The 15,818-nt window shown below is 53.0% G+C and overlaps 1 protein-coding gene across 2 annotated transcripts in view; it reads right to left on the reverse strand.

Moving 5' to 3' along the window:
• The window catches only part of ZNF500 (zinc finger protein 500), a 29,755-nt gene extending 22,394 nt beyond the window's left edge, over positions 1-7,361 (reverse strand). The window contains exons 1-5 of one of the 2 annotated variants that reach the window (XM_063796168.1): positions 7,153-7,361; positions 5,703-6,214; positions 2,721-2,904; positions 2,419-2,483; positions 687-783 (exon numbers count right to left, since the gene is read on the reverse strand). In XM_063796168.1, the coding sequence (XP_063652238.1) occupies positions 687-783; positions 2,419-2,483; positions 2,721-2,904; positions 5,703-6,116 (760 nt within the window). In that variant the 5' untranslated portion in view covers positions 6,117-6,214; positions 7,153-7,361. Of the gene's footprint in view, positions 1-686; positions 784-2,418; positions 2,484-2,720; positions 2,905-5,702; positions 6,215-6,309 lie in introns of both variants that reach the window. The other variant, XM_063796169.1, reaches the window with a different exon arrangement.
• Positions 7,362-15,818: the final 8,457 nt, after the last annotated feature.

Here is a 15,818-nt window from a genome sequence, read left to right on the forward strand (position 1 = left end):
GCCGGCGGATCACCTGAAGTCAGGACTTCGAGACCAGCCTGGCCAACATGGTGATGAAACCCATCTCTACTAATAATACAAAAATTAGCCAGGCATGATGGCGAGTACCTGTAATCCCAGCTACTTGGGAGGCTGAGGTGGGAGCATCGCTTGAACCCAGGAGGTGGAGGTTGCAGTGAGCCAAGGTTGTGCCACTGCACTCCAGCCTGGGCAACAGAGCAAAACTCCATCTCAAAACAAACAAGCAAACAAAAAACCAGAAAAGGCTTCAGCAGCATCAGGAAAGGCAGGAAGAGACAAACGGACAGAGAAAGAGCTTAGGGGACGGTGCTGGGTAACAGGCAGGGCAGTGCTCGGTGCGATGGGGAGAGGCTGGAGAACCAGGTCCTGTGGGAGCAGCTCTGCCCTTGAGAGGAGGGCACAGGGAAGCTGAAGTGAAGTAGGACCAGCATGTAGGGGGCAGAGGCAGAAGAACAGGATGGCAAGGCAGTGCTGGGCATCTGCCTGAGTCATGGCCGAGTGGCTGTGCAGGCCCTGCAGGTGGGACTCTGCAGGGATATGGGTAGCCCTGTCCACGGAGGATCGCCCCAGGCCAACTGGACCAACAGAACCAAGCCCCGGAGCTGGTGCCTGACAGTTCCTATTTTTGGCAAGCCCCCTAGAGGACACAGTCACTTGCAAGTTACCTTCATTCTCCAGCGGCGCGTCCCGCTGAGCTGGGTCCAGGCATCTTGGCTCCTCCCCAGAAAGGTATACAGCCACGTCCTCCAAGTTCACGGGCACCTGCCAGAACGCACCCCACTCAGTCCTGGCCCCAAGCAAGCTGCCTCCTCCCCAACTAAGGCCACTGGCCCAGGGAGCTGCACCGCCACTGCCCCTCGAGGCTGGCGCCAAGCCTGGTGGTGCAGCTGGTCTTCTCCACTCTCGTTGCAGTGGTGAGTCCTGGCGTCTCCGCCCACTGCTCCCATGCGCCACTGCTGCAGAGCTGGGACACCACTGGAGAAGGGACAGATTCGCCACAAGGAGTGGTGGACCCACTGCACACTCAGCCACCGCGGACCATGCTCCACAGGGAGACAAGAGCATCCCCTGGCTCCGTGGCCAGCCAGCTCCAGGACCCCATTGCGGCAGACGGGGGACTTCAGGATGCCTCTGGGCCAGTGGCTCCCAGATGTAGCACCAGATTGACCCAGAAGCATGATTAAAAAACAAGCAAACCCTTTCCAGAACAGGCAAATTCACAGAGACAAGAAGGAGCTTTGTGGTTGCCAGAGGCTGAGGGAAAAACAGGTAGAGACTCTGGTAATGAGTCTAGGGGGTTTTCGGGGAGGGTCTAAAGGAAATGTTCAGCCGGGCGCGGTGGCTCACGCCTGTAATCCCAGCACACTGGGAGGCCAAGGCAGGTGGATCATCTGAGGTCAGGAGCTCGAGACCAGCCTGGCCAACATGGTGAAACCCCATCTGTACTAAAAATACAAAAAAAATTAGCCAGGCATGGTGGTGGGTGCCTGTAATCCCAGCTACTCAGGAGGCTGACGCAGGAAAATCGCTTGAACCCAGGAGCCGGAGGTTGCAGTGAGCCGAGATCGCACCATTGCACTCCAGCCTGGGCAACAAGAGCAAAACTCTGTCTCAAAAAAACAAAAACAAAACAAAACAAAGCAAATACACATACACACACACACACATATATAAAAATTATAAATAAATAAATAAAAATAAAACAGGCCAGGCATGGTGGCTTATGCCTGTAATCCCAGTGCTTTGGGAGGCTTAGGCAAGAGGATCACTTGAGCCCAGGAGTTCAAGACCAGCCTAGGCAGCACAGCGAGACTGTGTCCCAATAAAAAAAAAAACAACAAAAAAACAACTAGCCGGGTGTGGTGGTACATGCCTGTAGTCCCAACTAACTGAGGAGGCTGAGGCAGGAGGATCCCTTGAGCCTGGTAGGTCAAGGCTGCAGTGAGCCGTGATCACACTACTGCACTCCAGCGTGAGCACAGAGCCAGACTTTGGCTCAAAACAAACAAACAAAAAAACCAAAAAAACCAGCAAGCAAACAAAGGAGACTCCCATTCCAGCCCAGCGGTGTGGGAGGAAGCTGTGTTTTCCCCCAGAGTCCCAAGAGATTCCTGTGCCCAGCAGAGTAGGAGTCACCACCCTGTCTCACTGGTGGACTGCAGAATCTTCCGGGCACAGCCGAGTACTTAAATGGCCTCTGGAGAGAAGAAAAGACTTCCCAGGAGGCCAGGGGAAGTGACTCCAGGGTTGGAGCAAAGGGAGAAAACTCCAGGGAAGAGCTCCTCTGACATCCAAAACCTTGGCCCCCAGGAGAGGTGTCCCCTTAACAAGGAAGTGTGACACACAGTAGGTCGGGCCAGACCCCAGGATGCTGCAGACCAGAAGCATCCCACTCACCTGGGACCAGGCCGAAAGGAAAGGCGAGGCTGACGCCATCTCCTGATGCCGGGGAGCTGGAGGGCCTGGGAAGGAGCAGAGTCACCACCAGTCACACAGCTCACCCAGTACTGCCCCTGCCGCCCCCTGCACACCAAGGCCCCAACAGCCCGGTGGCTGCCCACCCAAGATCCACTCCTTGCTGGAGAGCCTGTGCACCCTGCATCCAGGCAGGCCACTGCCCTGGCCACAGTCCACACCCCATTCATCTTCACCTCCCTCCCCTGCACCACTTCTCATTCCTCCAAAGGGGTGCTACTCACCCCTCTCTGGCCACAACAGCGGGCCCCTCTGTGGCCTGTGGCTCAGCTGGGCTGGGGGCTGCTGGCTGGAGAATCGAGCCTCTTCCTCCAGGGACAGATCCTCTGGCTGAGCCTCTGCCTGGTGTTTTAAGGACTGTCCCCCTATCCCGAGGGGCACCTCGTCATCAGAAAGCAGCTCTGAGCCCTGCACACAGACAGTGATCTCCCCACCAGCTCCCAGAAGGCCAGAAGGAAAAAATCCCCGCAGGGCCCCACACCCCTCATCTCAGGCACCCCAGCCGGCTGCCCACCCCCGGGCTGTCTGCAGCCTCCCTCCCTCTGCCCAGCCATGTGGCAGTGTTCCCTGCAGCCAGCTCCCAGCCTGCTCTACTCCATGGTCTCTCCCTGTCACCACAATCGTTTCCCCATCACATTCTTACCCTCTATTCCTTGGTCCTCCTGATAGACCCTGGGATAGACCCTGGGCCAGAAGAGCCCTGAGTCAGCGCTGGACTAATTTCAGAAGTTCACAGAACTGCATTTGCTAGATTTTTTGAAATTATCTGGCCAGCTGCAATGGCTCACACCTGTAATTCCAGCACTTTGGGAGGCCGAGGTGGGTGGATCACCTGAGGCCAGGAGTTCGGGACCAGCCTAACCAACATGGTGAAACCCCATCTCTACTAAAAATACAAAAATTAGCAAGGCATGGTGGCAGCACGCTTGTAATCCCAGGTAGTTGGGAGGCTGAGGCAGGAGAATCGCTTGAACTCGGGAAGTACAGGTTGCAGTGAGCCGAGATCGTGCCACTGCACTCCAGGCTGGGCAACAGAGCGAGACTCCGTCTCAGGGAAGAAAAAAAAAAAAAGAAATTATCAACAGGTGCTCTGAGATGATCTATTTCCTAATTCCAGGAAAGGTGAGTTGAATGAAATTGGGTCTTAGAATTGAGCTCTGCAATAGCACTTGGACAAGAGACATCCCTAGGCAACTACAAACCCAGCGTCAGGGACCCATCTCAGGCTTCCTCTTATTCAACATTCCACACCTCTAAGAGAGCGTAGTCCCCTTGGGGAGCACAGCCTGCCCCTCTCAGCTCAGTGATGGCCATGAGGCATGTGTGCAGAGGTGTCGGTGCAGTGACAGAAGGAAGCCATGCCGGGAACCCCAAACACTGAAGTTGTGGTGGCCAGGAAAGAGGCTGGACGGCTGGGAAGAAACCCCGATTTCTTGGCCACCACGATGGCAGGATTTTCTGACTGCGGTCAGCTCACGCTGTGGTCAAGCATTAGGGGATGTGCCTCCTCTGTTGGCTGCAAAAGGCCAGCAGTGTGCAGCCAGCAGCACTGCCACAGGAAGAAAGGCAGCTGGTCAGCACTGCCCATGTGCCCCATCCACGCAAGGCCCTGAAAAATGAACTGAAACAGCAGGTGGCAGGACTTCTTTCTAATCTCAAGGAGTTCGACGACTGAAACTGAAGCAGGAGGAATGAGTAAGAGGCTTCCTCTGCTCCTTCAAATGGGGCTGGAAGGAGGTGGAGAGGCACTGTCTATAGAGATTTCGGTGTGTCAGAAGGGTCCTGTCTGTGCCATCCAGTACAGTAGCCACTGGCCATGTGTGACGACTGAGCCCTTGAGAGGTGGTCAGTGTGACTGAGGAACTAATTTAACATTCTACACAGTGGCCGGGCACAGTGGCTCATGCCCGTAATCCCAGCACTTTGGGAGGCCGAGGCGGGCAGATCACTTGAGGCCAGGAGTTTGAGACCAGCCTAGCCAACATTGCAAAACCCTGTCTCTACTAAAAACAGAAAAATCAGCCTGGCGTGGTGGCAGATCCCTGTAATGCCAGCTACTTGGGAGGCTGAGGCACGAGAATCACTCCAGCCTGGGCGACAGAGAGAGACTCTGTCTCACAAAAATAAAAGTAAAATAAATGGGCTAGGTGTGGTAACTCACGCCTGTAATCCCAGCACTTTGGGAGGCCGAGGCAGGTGAATCACGAGGTCAGGAGATCCAGACCACCCTGGCTAACACGGTGAAACCCTGTCTCTACTAAAAATACAAAAAAATTAGCCGGGCGTGGTGGCGGGCGCCTGTAGTCCCAGCTGCTGAGGAGGCTGAGGCAGGAGAATGGCGTGAATCCGGGAGGCGGAGCTTGCAGTGAGCCGAGATCGCGCCACTGCACTCCAGCCTGGGCGACAGAGCGAGACTCCATCTCAAAAAAAAAGAAAAAAAAAAAAAAGTAAAATAAATGTACATAGCTATAATTTAAAAAGCTACATGTGGCTGGCAGCTACTGTTTTGCATGGCACAGCTCTAGAACCTCTGGGGGTTCTAACCAAAGTGCCCCCCATGCCCCTGGTCTTTCTTCCCAGTGTTCTCCCACTTTGGGGGTAGTTTCAACTCCCTGCCTTGGAAGGTGCCGGACCTCTCTCCCACCAAAACCTATGTTTGGGGCTGGCGTAGTGGCTTATGCCTGTAATCCCAGCACTTCAGGAGGCCAAGATGGGAGGATCACTTGAGGCCAGGAGTTCAAGACCAGTCTGGGCAACATAACGAAACCCTGTCTCTACAAAAAATACACAAAATTAGCAGGTGTAGTGGTGCATGCCTGTAGTCCCAGCTACTCAATAGGTTGAGGTGGGAGGATTGCTTGAAGCCTGGAGGTAGAGGCTGCAATGAGCGGTGATCACACCACCATAGCCTGGGCAACAGAGCGAGACTATGTCTCAAAAAAAAAACATGTTTGGCCTATCCTAGGACAGTGTTCACAAACCATCTGCACTAGCTAATAAAGGGCTATTGGGGTAGGATGAGGTTAATCAAAGGGTGGACACCCATTGGCCAAGGCTGAGAAATCTTTTGCAGTTGCTTTCTTCAAAAGGGCTCAGAGGCCAGGCAGCCACACTTGGTCACCCAATGACCACGGAATCTCCAGCTGCAGACCCCAGCAGCAGGGCCCCATTTCCTCACCTGAGGGTCAAAATACCCCCCACCTCACCCGCTGCCTGTGTTTCCTGGGCTTCCGCTGCAGCCCTTCCACGAGGACCACGGCCTCCTCACCGCTCTCCGGCTGCTGCTCGCGTACCCGAGCCTGGATCTCCCCCGGCAGCACAGTCAGGAACTGCTCCAGCACCAGCAGCTCCAGGATCTGCTCCTTAGTGCGCAGCTCCGGCCGCAGCCAGCGGCAGCACAGCTCCCAGAGGCGGCTCAGGGCCTCCCGAGGCCCAGCCACCTCCTGGTAGCAGAAGAGCCGGAAGAGCTGGCGGAAAGTCTCAGGGCTGGGGTCCTCCGTCTCCACGGAGGGCTCCTCTTCCAAGCAGAAGTCCTCCTCCACCTTCACAATCAGGATCTCGTCCTGTTCCAGGTCCTGCTCCAAGGTTGGCAGGGGCTGGAGGCCAGGGACAGTGGCCATTGCTTCCGGTGGGCCTTGTTCCTTTTCAGGCCTTAGAGTTGAACCTGTCTCTCTCTATACCTCTGGCCAGACACAGGAAGAGAGTTTTTTTCAGGGCCCTGTGGAGACGATAAAACCATCTGAAGGGCAGCCCTGGGGCTGGATAAGCCCTTTAGACTGGGAAGCCCCTGCCCTTGTTCGAAGGCCAGCTCACCTCACCATGGAAAAGGAAAAGGAAGTGGATGAATGTCATCTTTGTTATTAACCCCCTGTTAATTCCCGGGTAATTTACTGAAGGGCTCTGGGCTTTGCTTCCTCACTGGGCAAACAGAGATGATAACAGGACCTACACACACAGGTTGCTGACAGAACTAAAAGGGATGGCTGGGGGCAGTAGCTGACACCTGTAATCCCCGCACTTTCAGAGGCAGAGGAGGGCAGATCACGTGAGGTCAGGAGTTGACCACCTGGTCAACGTGGTGGAACCCTGTCTCTACAAAAAATACAAAAATTAGCCCGACATGGTGGTAGCACATCTGTAATCCCAGCAACTCGGGAGGCTGAAACAGGAGAATCGCTTGAACCCGGGAGATGGACGTTGCAGTGAACTGAGATCGCGCCACTGCACTCCAGCCTGGGCGACAGAGAGAGACTCAAACAAAAACAATCTAAAAGGGATGTTTGCGGTCAGAGCTCGAGAATCGTTATTTTCCATGATTAGAGTGGGTCCTATATGGAAGGGGTTCCTTTGGAAATCTGATGAAAAGTAGGCCCTTTCTGCAGACTCTGCCTCAACTTGATCCCGGGTGTCCAGGTCTGGCAAACCCTGAAGCCCCTACGCGGCCCCGTCCGGCACCCCCGAGTGGGTGGTCACGACAGCCCCCCAGTTCCAGGGTCCTGGGAGAGCTGGGACCCCCAGGCCGGGCTGCTTTCCCGTCTCACCCCTCAGGTGGAGGGTGAGCAGTACCCGAGGCCGCGGCACAGACCCGGGTGCTGGCGCGGGCCGCGAAATCGAAGCTTCGGCCGGGACCCGCGTCCCCGCGCCCCCCGCACTCACTGGAAGCGCTGCCGGCTGTGGGCAGTTCGGGGCAGGACCGGAGCGGCGGGTATCGGCGGGAGTGGGACTGCGGGCCTCAGGCTTGGCAGCCAGGGACGCCAGAGCCGGGACCGAAGACCCTAAACCAGGGGTGCAAACCAGGCCGTGTGGATGGGCCCGCTGGCGGCATTGTGGGTAACGTAGCCGTGGCACCATTGGCTAAGCCGGCTGTTGGGGGCGTGGCAACAGGGCCGAGTGGGCGGGTCCGCGACGTGCACTGTGGTTAATGTGGTCCTCAAAGGCACGCATTGTGGGTGACGTAGTCCAGCACCTCGGTGACCGCGCGAGCGTGCGGCGACTCTGCAGCCTCTGGGCCACTTTCCCAGTCACTCTTCCACACCCGCTCCGCTCTCCTCTGGCCGCCTCCTCCATCTTTAAAGCCAGCAAAGTCGTCCGGGCACGGTGGCTAACACCTGTAATCCTAGCACTTTGGGAGGCCGAGGCGGGCGGATCACCTGAGGTCGGGAGTTCGAGACCAGCCTGACCAACGTGGAGAAACCCCGTCTCTACTAAAAATACGAAATTAGCTGGGCGTGGTGGTTCATGCCTGTAATCCTAGCTACTTAGGAGGCTAAGGCGAAGGTTGCAGTGAGCCGATATCCCGCCATTGTCCTCCAGCCTGGGCAACAAGAGCGAAACTCCGTCTCAAAAAATAAATAAATAAATAATAAATAAATAAATAAAGGCTGAACTTGTTCAAGATAAAACTGGAAGAGATGCCAAGTGCTTGCGCCCACCCTCCCCCAAGAGGGCCCCCAACAACGTCCAACCCCAAATATCCCTTGTCCTGCCTGCTTCTTTCTGCCAACATAATAATGGGCATCAATTTTTGTTGTTGTTGTTAGAGATGAAGTCCCACCATGGTGCCTAGGCTGGTCTCAAACTCCTGGGCCCAAGCAATCTTCCCGCCTCAGCTTCCCAAAGTGTCAGGATTACAGGTGTGCCCAGCCAGGTATCAATTCTTGTATGTATGTATTTATTTATTTAGAGACAGGGTCTCACTCTGTCGCCCAGGCTAGAGTGCACTGGCTCGATCTTGGCTCACAGCAACCTCCGCCGCCTGGTTTTAAGCAATTCTCCTAACTAACCTCCCGAATAGTTGGGATTACAGGCACGAACCACGAGGTCCGGTTAATTTTTGTATTTTTAGTAGAGATGGGGTTTCCCCATGTTGCCCAGGCTGGTCTCCAACGGCCTCAAGCAATCCACCCACGTCAGCCTCCCAAAGTGCTGAGATTACAGGAGTAAGCCACCGCTCCCGGTCGCATCAATTCTTGAGCATCAAGCAAGCAAAACACATGTGTACTTCGTTTTTTCCTCATTTAGCAATAGAGGTACTATAACTAGACCTACCGGTTCAACAAAACCAAACCAAACCCTGAAGCTCTGAGAGTTTTAAGTATTGAACCCCCCAGAGAAGGTCAAACAGGAAGTACAGAAATGGGATTGGAACCCAAATCTTTGATTCCAGAACTTCAGCTCCTAACTACCAGGTTAACGTAGTTTGCCCCTAATCCTAACTTGGGCATCCTAAGGCCCGTCTCCTATGCTGGATTCTCGCTGCTTTTCCTCTTTGGTTGAACATGATCCGGAGTTTCCCTCTGCCTGGGGTGCCCAGGAAAGAGTCCCAGCACCGAGTTCGGGTGAGCAGCAACGCAGCACACACAGCAGGCGTACACTCAACGTACGCCCCGTCCCGCACAAGCTCCGCCCCCCATGCGCGCCCCGCCTCGCATCCCGGATCTACCCCCGGAATCTCGCGCGTCTTTCCCAAAGCATCGGCTAGGACTCAGCCCGCCGGAAACGAAAGTTGGGGACGCCGGATTCAGGAAGCTGGCAGGACTACATTTCCCAGAGCGCCCCGCACCCTCCCCGGAGGCAGATTCCTGGGCGCTCTAGAGGGGGTGGGTTGGCGGCCTGGAGGGTCTCCTCAAGTGGCGGCACTGCCAGGGGCTCGGAGGAAGGGGCTGCAGTCTCCCGTTGGCAGCGTCCTTGTCGTCGAGACTGCGGGCGGTTCCCTTGCGCGCCCTGAACCTCAGTTTCCATATCTGTTAATGGGGGACATTAACCCTCAAGGTTGTGACTCATTCAAGACCATTCATCCAGGCATAATAAATGCATAAAGGCTGCACGTTGAGTCCTCCCAACTGCCCCCTTAACTAGGCGCTCGGGTGATGGAGTGGTGGCAGGTGCCTGCTTTCATGGAGCTTGCCATGAGAGGCATACAGTGGACAAAATTACCATGAGAGGCATACAGTGGACAAAATTGCACGAAGAATTGTTTAATCACTTCTTTGGCAAATGTTACCAAGCGGCGTAAAAGAGGGAACCTGATACCTTCAGGGTGGAAGTGACAGTTGAGCAGTCTAGGGTTAACCTGGGGAACCGGTGGGGAGGATTCCAGACAGCAGGAGTGAAAAGTGCAAAGGTCCTGGGGCCGGAGAGAACACGGTGCGTTTGAGGGACAGAATGGAGACCAGAGATTGGGAGATGTGGCTGGAGGGATGGGCAAGGCCTGACCATACTTGGAGACTCTGGTGAGGATTAAGGATTTTATCCTTGGAGTCAATAGAGTTTGGGGTTTTAAGTAGGATAGCATCGTGATCAGATAAGAAGCTTTGTGGAGTACAGATCTCAGAAAGACTGGAGAGGAGCAGTGAGACTAGCTGGAAGCTCCTGGAGTGGTCCAGAGTTGGGGTAACTAGTGATGGTGGTAGTCACTGACAAGGATCTGGCCAAGATTCCTGGAGCACATTCAACAGTGCTTGGTGGTTGATTAGCTTGGGGTGGAGGAGGGAGACAAGGATAAGTCCTTTGTAAAATGGGGATGGTAACATCACCTGCAGTAGGCACCATTATGGTTAAGAGACAGAACAGAACGTCAGACACATATAGGCTTAATATGTCCTAATTTTGTTAGTAATAAAGACTACCTCCGTGTTCAGGGCAGTGTTGTTTGTAATGGCAAAACCGAAAACAGTCTAAATGTTAGTCAACAGGAGAATGATGGATAAATCTCACGGAGGCTATGCCAAGCAGAAAAAGGCAAGTGGCAATATGATACAATTTTCATAAATTTTGAAAATGCAAAACAATTCTACATATGATTTAGAGACATGTATGCGGTTCAAAGAAATGTTTGGGACTTGGATAAACACCAAATTCAGGATGGTGATGGGGCAAGAGTTGAAGAGGGATGTGATGGGGGGAAGGTTCAGGAGGCAAAAACTTCAAGTTTTAATGTGATTTTTATTTATTTTTAATTTATATATTTATGTATTTATATTTATTTATATTTTTTATATTTATTTTTACTTATTTTATTTTATTATTTTTTTTGAGACAGACTCTCACTGTTGCCCAGGCTGGAGTGCAGTGGCGCAATCTTGGCTCACTGAGACCTCCGCCTCCTGGGTTCAAGCGATTCTCCTGCCTCAGCCTCCCAAGTACCTGGGATTACAGGCATGCACCACCACACCCAGCTAATTTTTGTATTTTCAGTAGAGACGGGTCTTCACCATGTTGGCCAGGCTGGTCTTGAACTCCTGATCTCAGGTGATCCACCCTCCTTGGCCTCCCAAAGTGCTGGAATTACAGGTGTGAGCCACCGCGCCTGGCCATTAATGTGCTTTTAAAAAACAACAACAAAAGCCATTATTTTGAATTTGTATTCATGAAGTATTAAAACCTACCAAATGTTTTAATAAATAATCTTAAATAGGCCAGGTGCGGTGGCTCACGCCTGTAATCACAGCACTTTGGGAGGCCAAAGCAGGCAGATCACTTGAGGTCAGGAGTTCAAGACCAGCCTGGCCAACATGGCAAAACCCCGTCTCTATTAAAAATACAAAAAATTAGCCAGGCATAGTGGCACACACCTGTAATCCCAGCTACTAGGGAGGCTGAGGTAGAAGAACAGCTTGAACCGGGGAGGCGGAGGTTGCAGTGAGCCGAGATTGCACCACTGCACTCCAGCCTGGGCGACAGAGCCAGATTCCGTCTTAAAAAAAAAAAAAAAAAAAAAGCCAGGCACGGTGGCTCACACCTGTAATCCCAGCACTTTGGGAGGCCGAAGCAGGTGGGTCACGAGGTCAGGAGATCGAGACCATCGTGGCTAACACGGTGAAACCCCGTCTCTACTAAAAATACAAAAAATTAGCCGGGCGTGGTGGCAAGCGTCTGTAGTCCCAGCTACTTGGGAGGCTGAGGCAGGAGAATGGCGTGAACCCAGAAGGTGGAGCTTGCAGTGAGTCAAGATCGCGCCACTGCCCTCCAGCCTGGGTGACAAAGCGAGACTCCGTCTCAAAAAAAAGAAAAAAGAAAAATTAGAAGGCCAGGTATGGTGGCTCACACTTGTAATCCTACCACTTTAGGAGGCCGAGGAGGCCAGATCGCTTGAGTCCAGGAGTTCAAGACCAGCCTGGGGCTGGGCGAAACCCCATCTCTACTAAAAATGCAAAAATTAGACAGGCAGGGTAGTACACGCCTCTAATCCCAGCTACTCGGGGGGCTGAGGCAGGAGGATTTCTTGAGCCTGGGAGGCGGAGGTTGTGATGAGCTGAGATTGTGCCACTGCACTCCAGCCTGGGTGACAAAGAGAGACCCTGTCTCAAAAATAAAATAATTAAATCTTCAAAAAGAGCCTCCAGAGGCTGCAGGGCTCTGTAGACACCTTGATTCTGGCCCAGTGATATTGATCTCATACTCCTGACCTCTGGAGCTATAGGAGGATAAACGTGTGTTGTTTTAAGCCTCTGCATTTGTGCTAATTTGTTACAGCAGCCACAAGAAGTGAAAACATATGGAATGTAGTGCTCTGGGTGGCCAGGGAGGCTGTTTCCCCTCCTTTACAACACTGGACAGCCTTGGGGGATCCCCTAACACATGCGCATAACAGTCAGTGGTGCACAATGTGGGGGTGCTATGCTTCCCCCAGGGGACATGTGACTTGTCCTGGATAATTTTTTTTTTTTTTTTTTTTTGAGACAGAGTCGTGCTCTGTCACCCAGGCTGGAGTGCAATGGCACGATCTTGGCTCACTGCCACCTCTGCCTCCCGGGTTCAAGCAATTCTCCTGCCTCAGCCTCCCGAGTAGCTGGGATTACAGGCGCCTGCCACCACATCCGGCTAATTTTTGTATTTTTAGTAGAGACGGGGTTTCACCATTTTGGCCAGGCCAGTCTCAAACTCCTGACCTCAGGTGATCCACCCGCCTCGGCCTCCCAAAGTGCCAGGATTACAGACTTGAGCCACTGTGCCTGGCCCCAGGATAATTTTTAATTAGCAACAAAGTGAGAGTTGCTACTGGTGTCTGGTGGGTGGAGGCCAGGGATGCTGCTAAACACCTACAGTGGACAGGACAGTCCCCACCACAAAGAATGATCTAGACTGGGTGAGGTGGCTCGTGCCTGTAATCCCAGCACTTTGGGAAGCTGCAGCAGGAGGATCTCTTGAGCCCAGGAGTTCATGACCAGCATCGGCATCATAGTGAGATTCTATCTCTACAACACCAGATAAAAATTAGCTGAGGGGCCCAGTGCGGTGGCTCAAGCCTGTAATCCCAGCATTTTCAGAGGCTGAGGCGGGCAGATGGCTTGAGCTCAGGAGGTCGAGACCAGCCTGGGCAACATTGTAAAACCCTGTTTCTACCAAAAATACAAAAAAAAAAAAAAAAAAAAAAAATTAGCGGGGCATGGTGGTATGCACCTGTGGTCCTAGCTACTTGGGAGGCTGAGGTGGGAGGATTGCTTGAGCCCAGGAGGCAGAGGTTGCAGTGAGCTGAGATCATGCCCACGGAATTCCAGGTTCAGTGACAGCTAGACCCCATCTCAAAAGAAGAAAAAAAATCTTTGGCTGCTTTGCCTGTGGAGTAGTCATTCTTTTATTCCTTTGCTTTCTTTCTTTCTTTCTTTTTTTTTTTTTTTTGAGACAGAGTTTCGTTCTCTCGCCCAGGCTGGAGCGCAGTGGCGTGATCTCCACTCACTGCAAGCTCCGCCTCCCAGGTTCACGCCATTCTCCTGCCTCAGCCTCCTGAGTAGCTGGGACTACAGGCGCCCGCCACCATGCCTGGCTAATTTTTTGTATTTTTAGTAGAGACGGGGTTTCACCATGTTAGCCAGGATGGTCTCGATCTCCTGACCTCGTGATCCACCCACCTTGGCCTCCCAAAGTGCTGGGATGACAGGCATAAGCCACCGCACCCGGCCCCTTTGCTTTCTTAATAAACTTTTTTTGAGGCAGAGTCTCACTCTATTGGCCAGGCTGGAGTGCAGTGGTGCGATCTTGGCTCACTGTAACCTCCATCTCCCAGGTTCAAGCGATTCTCCCGCCTCAGCCTCCCTAGTAGCTAGGATCACGGGTGCGTGCCACCATGTCCGGCTAATTTTTGTATTGTTAGTAGAGACAGGGTTTCACCATGTTGGCCAGGCTGGTCTTGAACTCCCGGCTTCAGGTGATCTGCCCACCTCAGCCTCTCGAAGTACTGGGATTAGACAGGCATGACCCAGCCTTCTTGATTAACTTTCAAAAAAAAAAAAAAAAAGCCTGGCACTGTGGCTCATGCCTGTAATCCCAGCACTTTGGGAGGCCGAGACGGGCGGATCATGAGGTCAGGAGTTTGAGACCAGCCTAGTCAACATGGTGAAACCCCGTCTCTACTAAAAATACAAAAATTAGCCGGGTGTGGTGGCGGGAGCCTGTAATCCCAGCTATTCAGGAGGCTGAGGTGGGCAGATCACCTGAAGCCAGGAGTTCAAGACCAGCCTGGCCAACATGGTGAAACCCTGTCTCTACTAAAAATACAACAATTAGCCGGGCATGGTGGTACGCACCCATGATCCCAGCTAGTAGGGAGGCTGAGGCGGGACAATCTCTTGAACCCGGGAGGCAGAGTTGCAGTGAGCCGATATGGTGCCATTGCATTCCAGTCTGGGTGACAAGAGCGAAACTCCATCTCAAAAAAAAAAAAAAAAAAAATTAGCTGGGTGTGGTGGCATGTGCCTGTAGTCCCAGCTACTCAGGAGGCTGAGGTGGGAGGATCACTTGGGCCTGAGACGTTGAGGCTGCAGTGAACTATGATTGAGCCACCGCATTCCAACCTGGGCAGTAGAGCAAGACCCTGTCTCAAAAAGAAGAAGAAGAAGCGGAAGAAGAGGAAGAAGAAGGAGAAGAAATAGAATGATCTAGCACAAGTGCTGGTGGTGCAGAGGTTGAGAAACCTGGTCTGTGAGATGTATTCCTAGAAATGCAACGGCTGAGCCAAAGGGTGTGTGCTTTTGAAATGCTGTAGATGTTTCCATATTGCCCAGGGCTAATCTTAAACCTTGGGATGTGCTGTGACGTGGGCCAGTGTCTCAGCCAACTCAGATGTTGGTCGTGGGTGGTTTGAGTGCCCACGGGCTCTGGAAGCTCCCCAGTCCTGGAGTCAGCCTGCGGTGTGGGTGGAGAAGCTGGTTTGTGAATTCAACCAGCAGATCGCTGTAGGGCAGGCAATGCAGGGTCCGTTCTGTTCAGTCAGCAGCCGTGTTGTTACCACCTGCCATGCACTGGATGCAGGGATGAAACTGACATATCTCTGCCCTCACTATGTTTCCAGCCTAATGGGGGAGACTGACCAGGAAACAAACTAGGTGACACACATTCAGAGGGGGCAGTGAGTGGGTTGCCTGGGGAAGGCAAGGAGGGCTTCAGGGAGAAGGTGACTTTTAGTTGGAACAAAACTGCTACTCATTGTTGTCATTTGTTGAAGGCTCACCTTGCACCCAGCTTCCTAGATTAGAGGGGTAGCCCTTTCTTTTATTACCAAACTAATGACTAACGTAGCTTTGGCCCCCATGGTGTGGGATTCTGTGAAATCCATTTATTTTCTAGCTTTTTTGTTTTGTTTTGTTTTGTTTTTGAGATGGAGTCTCGCTCTGTTGCCCAGGCTGAAGTGCAATGGTGTGATCTCGGCTCACTGCAACCTCTACCTGCCGGGTTCAAGTGATTCTTCTGCCTCGGCCTCCTGAGTAGCTGGGATTACAGGCGCGTACCACCATGCCCGGCTAATTTTTATATTTTTAGGAGAGACAGGGTTTCACCATGTTGGCCAGGCTGGTCTCGAACTCCTAACCTCAGGTGATCTGCCCGCCTCGGCCTCCCAAAGTGCTGTGATTTCAGGCGTGAGCACCGCGCCCGGCCTATTTTCTAGCTTTCTGGAGAGTCCCTGGGCTGTGGAGCTCACACATTCTGCAGTAGGTCCTCCACCCTGGACTGCTGCTCCATCTTGATCATGTAGCCTCTGTCTTCATGCCATTTCTCCAGGTTGTGGTCGGCACATCCTAGGGAGTATTTTATTTTGTCTGAACAACCGTGCTATGTGCTTGGTACCATGATCCCCATTTTACAGATGAGGAAAGTGAGGCAAGGGGAGCATATGTTACTGACTTGCCTGCTGGGATTTTCACACTGGCATTGCCAGGCTCCACAGTGGGAGCTGTTTGCTGGCCATGCTGGCCCCTGGGGCAGGGGAATGAGGAAGGTGGGGGATGGTGGAACACAGAGATCAGGTAAGACAGCCAGAGATCAGGCCACAAAGATGGCGATTTTGAAAGTGTTCTTGGCCTGTGGGCCTAGCCCCGGGCCAGGAG

Source organism: Pan troglodytes, chromosome 18 (assembly GCF_028858775.2).
Source record: "Pan troglodytes isolate AG18354 chromosome 18, NHGRI_mPanTro3-v2.0_pri, whole genome shotgun sequence".
NCBI classification, from domain to species: Eukaryota; Metazoa; Chordata; class Mammalia; order Primates; family Hominidae; genus Pan; species Pan troglodytes.